Source organism: Embiotoca jacksoni, unplaced genomic scaffold, assembly GCF_022577435.1.
Source record: "Embiotoca jacksoni isolate LCO1_2020_lvr unplaced genomic scaffold, fEmbJac1.0.p SCAF_3, whole genome shotgun sequence".
Taxonomy (NCBI): domain Eukaryota; kingdom Metazoa; phylum Chordata; class Actinopteri; family Embiotocidae; genus Embiotoca; species Embiotoca jacksoni.
Genome location: NW_027185381.1, coordinates 23578243 through 23586433, shown reverse-complemented (window position 1 = coordinate 23586433; position 8191 = coordinate 23578243). Strand labels below are relative to the sequence as shown.

The 8191-nt window shown below is 42.1% G+C and overlaps 1 protein-coding gene across 1 annotated transcript; it reads left to right on the top strand.

The window, feature by feature from the left end:
* The first annotated feature begins 506 nt into the window (after positions 1-506).
* Positions 507-7655, top strand: meak7 (MTOR associated protein, eak-7 homolog). Its single transcript, XM_069163153.1, has 9 exons — positions 507-587; positions 1331-1498; positions 1888-2151; positions 2262-2406; positions 2485-2696; positions 2827-3013; positions 3968-4086; positions 5008-5187; positions 5678-7655. The coding sequence occupies exons 2-9, from the start codon at positions 1337-1339 to the stop codon at positions 5804-5806; spliced, it is 1398 nt and encodes a 465-aa protein (XP_069019254.1). The 5' UTR covers positions 507-587; positions 1331-1336; the 3' UTR covers positions 5807-7655.
* The last annotated feature ends 536 nt before the right edge of the window (positions 7656-8191 follow it).

Here is an 8191-nt window from a genome sequence, read left to right as displayed (position 1 = left end):
GTTCTACACAACCAAACTGTAGCCTCTCAGATCAAATATTATAATTCAACTATTTCCTTGTGAAATATAACTGTTAAACACAAACTTTAAAAAAAATAAAATAAAAATAAAATTGAGCTGCATCAAATTTGTGGATATTTTGTCTCTTTGGTGTAATTTTTTTTTGTTTCTTTCAGTTATTATATGCCAATTTGGTTTCATTTTGTGTCTTTTGTGCATCTCATTGTAGTTGTTTGGGGTCTCTGTGATCTTTTGGTGTCACTTTGGAATTGATTTGCATCTTTTTATAGTTGTTATTTTGTTGTTGTGAGCATTATATATACACACACTACTAACTAACTATATATATACTAACTAACTACATAGCTGCATGTAATAAAAAACAAACAAACACCCACCCTGTGTTTTTGAACGCAACCCAGTCAACTGCCCCCTCCCCCTACCAACATTATTAACCAATCACAATGAAGCCTGTGAATGTTCTCTCGTTTGATTGGCTGCCGTCAGTGCCATTCCTATCAGCACCAGGAAGTTTTGCTGTCCCCACCAGATGCAGGATGGAAAGCCCAGCTGCTGTTGTTTAAAAGGTCAGCGACACGCAGACACACTTATTGTTCATTTTGAAGAATATCACGCGTGTTCAGGTGTTTGCCACGCCTCGTGTATTTCACATAATGTCATTTCCGTCGGGGATTCGTATGAATGAATGCTTAGCTTCGCCAGCTAGCGTTAGCATCGGTCTTTAAAGTTGTTTTTCTATAATTAGGACGGATGAATTCAAGTTTTATTCTCCAATATTTATCGCTGTATTGGGGATTTGATTGCATGGGGATTTTGGTTGCAGGACAGCTCCGGAATATATACCCCTTTTTTTTTTTTTCCACAGCAGATATTTTGACTTGTCAGCAATAATCAATCAAAAAAAAAAAAATCAATAACATCGATAAAGTCTTTTGCACTTTAACCTTTCAAACCCCTCTCGGTTGTTAATTACTTATATTCAGTCTGAGACTCTTAAAACGTGGTGAAGTTAGTTGTGGGGTGTGTTTTTTTTATTTATTTAAGTGCTTTGCTGCTATAATCTGACAAACTTTCAGTGATAAATTAATTTGGGACTAATGTGACTGAAATATGTCAAATGTTTATTAGAAATTAAAAAAAACATGTCACAAAAATGTTTGTTTTACATCTACATTCATTCTCATTTGGGTCCATTCAGGTCAGGTCTTGCTTTGATTGGGTCTCTACTTCAACCCCCCCCCCCCCCCCCCCCCTCATTGTATATAAACATAATAAAGTTTGTGCTCTGTCATATTCTGTCTGCCTGCAGAGCATCATGGGTAACACGGAGAGCGTGGTGGTGCAGAAGCGGCTGGCTCGCTTCCGCCCCGAGGAGAGGCCCGTTGTCGAGGGGGTCTTCGACAGGCTCCAGGGCGGCACCGGGGGCCCTTCGGGGAAAACGGCAGCAGGGAAGACTCTGACGCTTGAGATGTTGCAGGTGTGACTGTTGAATCGGAAACAAGTATTTTCAATGTAGGACTGAAACTCCCAAGTGCAATATCAGATTAAACTATTGAGGTAAAAACCAAGGTTTGTTGATTTACAGCCTTGAGATTCTTGAGATTTATAGAAAACAGAGTTAAGCCATCAGTATACAGTTCACTTCTCTCCTTTTAACATTTTTTAATTCCTATTTGCTTTTTTTTCTGATTTATTGTAGTTTTACAGATTCCTGTAACGATGCATTTTTCCTTGTCTGCATTATTCCACTTCATCCAATATGCAATTTCAAAATTAAAAAAAAAAAAAAAAGCATCACTCAGGGAAAGGTATTCTCTCTCGTTGCGTTGCCTTTGTGTAACCATCCCCTCCTTTCGTCTCTCCCAGTCCTCGATGGGCAGCCTGGCTCCGGCCTCCATGGTGAGGAGGGTCTTCTGGTGCATTTGCAGCATCGACGCAGGACCGGCAGCAGCCGCGGCCCCCGGGAAGCCCGGCGGGCCCGCAGCCTTCGGAGTCGGTCGAGAGCAGCTGGTTGTCTTCCTTGCGGACACCCTGCGAGGCACTGCGGAAGAACGAGCTCCCCTCGTCCTGGCCATGTCCCAGGATGCGTCGGCAGCAACAGCGGTCGTCACGTGTGAGCAGGTGGTTGAGGTGAGAAAAGGGTGAAATCAAACTGGAAATAATGGATGTTTTTATTTTTCTTCTTCTCTACGTTGTCTTTTGTAACAGACCTGACGTTCTCTCTTCCTCTTTCTCTGCAGTTCCTGCAGGACCTGATCTCTACTGTAGTTCAGATTGTGGTCCACAGAGGGCGCCTACAGGGCTGGAAGCCGGAGAGAATGGGAGACGGCTCGCTGGGTGTTAAAATCCTGGCAGAGCAGTTGGGTTCTGAACTCAAAACTTCAGGTAAACAGCAGATTTGGAGGATTTGTAAACATATTAGGAGATGTGATTGTTGACGCTCCTCCGTGTTTCTCTCCTCAGATCAGGGAGGTTGTGATGCCTCCTGTCTGGAGGACTGGATCTTCAGGGTCCCCCAGGTATCGCTGTACCTGGAGATGCTGGTAGCTGAGGGCTTAAATGTGTCTCTGAGCGAGCAGCCGGCCACGACGCTGCTGCCCCCCTGCAGGGAGACGCCCTGGAAGGATCTGAGGTGTCTGCTGGATCTTCCCACCCTCATGTTTCTGGCACCTCAGGTCCGAACACAAATGTACACGACATGATGTTGGATGGGTGGAAAATGGGACCAAAACTTTTTTTTTTTTTTTTTACTCTCGATCACTGTGCTGCTTGTACACGTCCCCTCCTCTCTGTTGATCTCCCTAGTTGCCAGACAGCTACAGCGCCCCCTGGAGGCTCGTGTTTTCCACGCAGCTTCACGGAGCTAGCTTCACCAGGATGGTGACCGGCCTGACGAAGCGAGGGCCAACCCTGCTGCTCATCAAGGACACTAAGGGGCATGTTTTTGGGGGCTTTGCCTCCCACGCCTGGGAGGTCAAACCTCAGTTCCAGGGTGAGAGAAGCTGAAACCAGCTCCGTCTGGTCTCGTGTTTGTATGAATTACAGATTTTAGATCTGATGAATGTCATCTCTAGTTTATTGGTTGAAGGACATCAATCCAGTCCATCTGTTACAGTTAACCTTGTACTTTAAATGAATGCATTTAACTAATCGTGACTCAATATTTTGGCAAATTGAGGGTCATACAAAGCAAAAACTTAAAGACAAATTTGGTACTCGCAATGTCGACGTTATATGATTCAAAAAGGCACATTATTAAGCGCACATAGCTAAAATTAATACAAACAGTCCTGCAATAAATCCTCCTTTTAACGTTACTGTAATATACAGAGGGGTGTTTTTGTTATTTAGTGTGCAATCATGGATTAATGGGATGGAAAAAAATTATAGAAACACCAGCCTATGTAAATAAATACATAATAAACTGCCAAATGAGTTCATAGCAGGCCGAGGGAAAATCTCGTCCAACCTTTTTGCACAACATTTTGACAAAGTCTCATTTTACTGTTGTATTTTTATCGACCATTTGCATAGCCGGTATGTTTTATTTGACATATAATGCAATTCTTTAAAGTGTCACCTCATTCAAATGTACACGAACAAAAATAAATTTAACAAATTTCCTGCAGTCCATATGGCTCATCTTAAATCTCAGGATTTACAGCTGAATTAATATTTAACAGTAAAGAACCAAAGTACAAAATAATATCAAAGATCCATAAAGCTGTGGCTCGCAGTGTCACGGCGGTGAAATAGTGTGATGCCTCAGGTTAGGTTAGGTAGTTACTTTATTAATCCCTGAGGGCAAATTTTTTTCAGGTCAAGTCTCACATTAAAACACGGATTAAAATGACACTTTGAGGAAGTAATACCACTGGTTTGAATACTGTGGACTGTGACTTTTCTCTCAGATCTTCATGATTTGTATATTTCTGTGTGTGCTCAGGTGACTCCAGATGCTTCCTGTTCACTGTGTTCCCCAGACTGAGAGTTTTTACAGCAACAGGATACAACCAACACTTCATGTACCTCAACCAGAACCAGCAGACCATGCCCAACGGACTGGTGAGACTGCACTCGTAATGTTGCTCGTAACAGATGAAACTTAAAATAGAACTCCTGTGACTCTCAGCGCACTGAGCCTATTTTTTTTTTTTTTTTTTTTAAATCAGATCTGCCCTGATGTTGCGTCAATAAAATATTTGTTTTAATCTAAGGGACAGAGCTTTTCAATAAAACTGTATAATGCCATCTTGCCTTTAACAATATTCCGGTGCCCAAATACTGAAAATAATAAAAGTTTTGTGTTGGTGTTGTTGCAGAACAGCATATCCTTCAAAGCTGGAAGGTTTTGTTATTGACAGCTCCGCAGATGAAGACTAACCTTAAGCTGCTGATAATGAGGAGCTCGTTTCTGTGCCGTTCACTATTCAGATCATTTTAAAAGCTGAACCAGAGGATGAATTGATGAAGCTGGCTCCAAAGATATAATATCTAAATGGCACAACAGTTAAACTACATCCAGTTAAAGTCCCAAGAGACGTTTGGAGTGAAGAAAGAAATCTCGTATTGTTCCCTCAGCTGCCTGCTGCTATAAATTCACAAACAGTTTTCTCACAAACTTCCCTGGAAAGTGTCGGCCTGCTGCTGCTGTGGTCACGACTCTAGAAACAAAAAGTGGTGCCACGACCTCTGAAAGCAGATGGAAGCTCTGAAAGTCTTTTGGTTTGTCCAGAATCGGGGAGGAAATGCATGAATTTTGGTGAAAATGTCACGTGCGGAATTGGAATATTTTCGTTTATGGTCTGTGGTTTCACCAAAACGCAAATGTTGGTTTTTTTTTTTTTTTTTCTTTTAAAGCGTACACAGAGTCCGACCTTAATTTCATTTCACAAAAAAATTTGAGTTGGAAAAGAAAAAAAAAAATCCGGTGATAAATCAATTGTTTGTTTTGTTGCCATGTTTACGATGTCCGTTCTTCATCAGGGGATGGGCGGTCAGCACGGCTACTTCGGCCTGTGGCTGGACAGTGACTTCGGCCGCGGTCACAGCCGTGCACGGCCCAAGTGCACCACGTACGGCAGCCCTCAGCTCTCCGGAGACGAAGACTTCACCCTGGACTCGGTGGAAGTGTGGGCTGTGGGAAAACCCCCCGAACCAGAGGAGGTCAGAGAACTTCTTCAGTCTCTTATTAGGGCCCGAGCACCGAGCATCGGTGCGAAAGCCCTATTGTATTTCGTAAAAATGTTCTTGGTCGTTAGTCGTTCTTATTCTTACGTAAAGTGATTTTCCTTTTTGGAGGCTTTATCATATTCAAAAACTCATGAAAGTGGATACACGTATGTCTCCCGGCGAAAACATTTCGTATTTTAGTGGAGTCGCGAGTGGGCGTGGCCAAACGGCTCGAGAGCGCCCCCTAAAGAGATGCCCCGGCGCCCACTTTAAATCTTATGTACATGGACCGACCTTCTCCAAAAGTTACATGTATGATAACAGCGCCGCCCTGAAGACACCTGTATGGTAAAATTCACTCATAGTCCGAGTGCTTTTTGAAAACTCGTGATTAACTCTCAAATAGAGAAACTTATTTGCATCACACAGCTGTTTCCTTTTAAACCAATTTGTTTCCATGTGTCTCTTTGTTTGGTGTTTTCAGGGTGAGGAGGGGCAGGGTAAGAAGAGCATCCTGGATGCGGATCCAGAGGTCCAGGCCATGATGGAGATGACTGGAAAGACTCTGCACAGTCAGGGCCTCAGAGAGCCGGAGGAGGACGAGGAGCAGTGACCAAGAACAGTCTAACTTTACTGAGACCTGCCTGGTACTGACACATGTAGACATATCAAATGATCTCAAATCGGCTTTCCCTGTTTTCCATAGTTTTCCCTTCAATCTGACTGCGGAAGACGTCATCGCAACATAAAGAAATCCTGACAGGCTCTAAAGGCAGCTGATAAGTGGTGTGTAAAGTCTGACTTGTCACCAGGGTGTAGTTCAGAGCAGTTCCTGTCATCAGTGTGAAAGTCACGGGTGTAGTCACACTGGCACTGCATTGGTGTTTGCTCAAAGACAACTTTTCATCACCATTAAAGTCACTAAATAAAGTATTAGACTGCAGAACGTGAGTGCAGGTAAGTGAAACCATGTAATTATGTGTAGCAGGGAAATAATATGTAATATAATCATGATTTAAAGGACTTTTAAAGGGTGATTTTATTGAGAGTATTATTGTGAATTTTTTTTGTCTGATTTTATCTGGTTCATCTACTGCGTCATTATATTTATGTGTGAATATGTTATTAAAAACTATCTCAAGTAAGTGGTTTAATTGGAAAAGCTCAGAGGAGTTATTCAGGGAGTTTCCAACCACAGTGATGATGATGATGATAATACATTTTTCATCCGCCTCCTCAAACTAAGAGCTGTGGACGAATATCATAAACACAGGAGACAAAAGACTTCCTCTGACGACCTGTTTTTACAGACTGGATGCACATCTGGATGGTTTTTTTAAATTTTTTTTATTAATGTTATTTTTGCTCAAAGTGCACATGACGGCCGGGACGTTGGACTGAGTATCCGGCATGAGCAGCAGGTACAACAGGTGGATGGCAGACAAATAGAGAAACGGCTAGAAGATATAATATCCAGATGTGTATTGTCCGTGCAGATGTGAGGTTGTGAATCTGTCCGGTCGTCTGAGATTTTGTTGCGGGGGACTGATCAACTTCTTCAAAATCAGCAGGTCTTTTTTTTGGATCCAGGAGTCTCACTTTATGTGGGACTGCATAGCGTCTTTATCCCGCGTCCCACATATTGAGACGTTGTCCCACATTTGGATTGGCTCTAGTTTTCTCAGTCAACGCTTTTTCCCCCCCAAAGTCTGTGAAGAAAGCAGGGCAGGCTGTCGTCGTGGGGATGTGTTTGATGTCAATCAAACTGCACATGTGCGTGGCTCAAGTGCACGTTCGTCGGCCAACGCTAACTTCCCCTAAGTAATACCAGTAATACCACTCAGCGTGTCAGGGAGTTTGGAAAGGTGCGACCAAAATAAAGTTTATTTGTTTACTTCACATTTTAAAGGCCAAACCGGTAATCTCTGTAGTCTATTGTGTTGGATAGACATCAAAATGTGTCCCACACAAACATCCAACATCAGTTTGTTGGGATCTGGTCGCCTTAGTTTTGGGACATCTGATGGACAAATAGTCACAAATTTGCAGCTCTGTGTAGTTCAGGTTTATGTGTTTGTGCCTGGATATGAGGGAGTAGTTGAAAACAGTTAAATATCCAGTAAACGGTGAAGAAAAGTTTCTTGTGGTGAATTTTGTTTCTCCACTCCTTCTGTGTTCGGTTTCTTTAAGTTTGATCCATATAAGCAGTTGGTGTATTTGGTCCAGGAGAGAAGTTGTGACTCTTTACACTGTAACAAAAATATTATGTCAAGCTGACAAGCCAGGAGACATTCAGTTTTCATATCTTTTTGACATAAGCTTCATGGATGAGTTTGTTTTTTACGGTGCCTGTAGTAACTGATACTCATGTTTGTTTTTGTGCATGTAGTAGACACTTTACTGCAGATGTTTCCATGTAAAGTTGCGTGTATTAAAGTAACACGGCACCTGCCGGGCCCACCTTCCTGTTCCACCTGTTTTTCTCTTTGATGGCAGTTTTCTTTGTTTGTGTGTCTTCATTTGGTCGTGTGACTTTACCAGACCGTGCTGTGAAATGTTGCAGCAAACATTGGCGATTGTAATTATAGTAATACAAACTGAAAGGGAGCCCTGTCTTCATCCTCCTCCTCCTCCTCCGTTCTGCTATCATGCAAATTTTAGGGGGCAAGTTGCCCATGCAAATCTATTATATAAGCTAACAGTGCTTCACACAGTGGCCTGATGGATGTGGCTCCATAAAACATATTTATACTCCTCGTGTTGTTTGTGTATTGAAATTGTCTTAATATTTTTTCCCCAGAAATGTTAAGATACTTTGAACTTTCTGTGCTCTTCATAGCATTTACATAATTACGGCGATTTAAAGTTATTTCTAAGCAGAAATGCACACTAAAGCACCAGAGCACTAATGAACAGTTGTCATGCATTACATTATGTAATTCATCATGTAGTTTGCTACATACTTTTCCATATAATCACATTATTCAAATTTAATTTT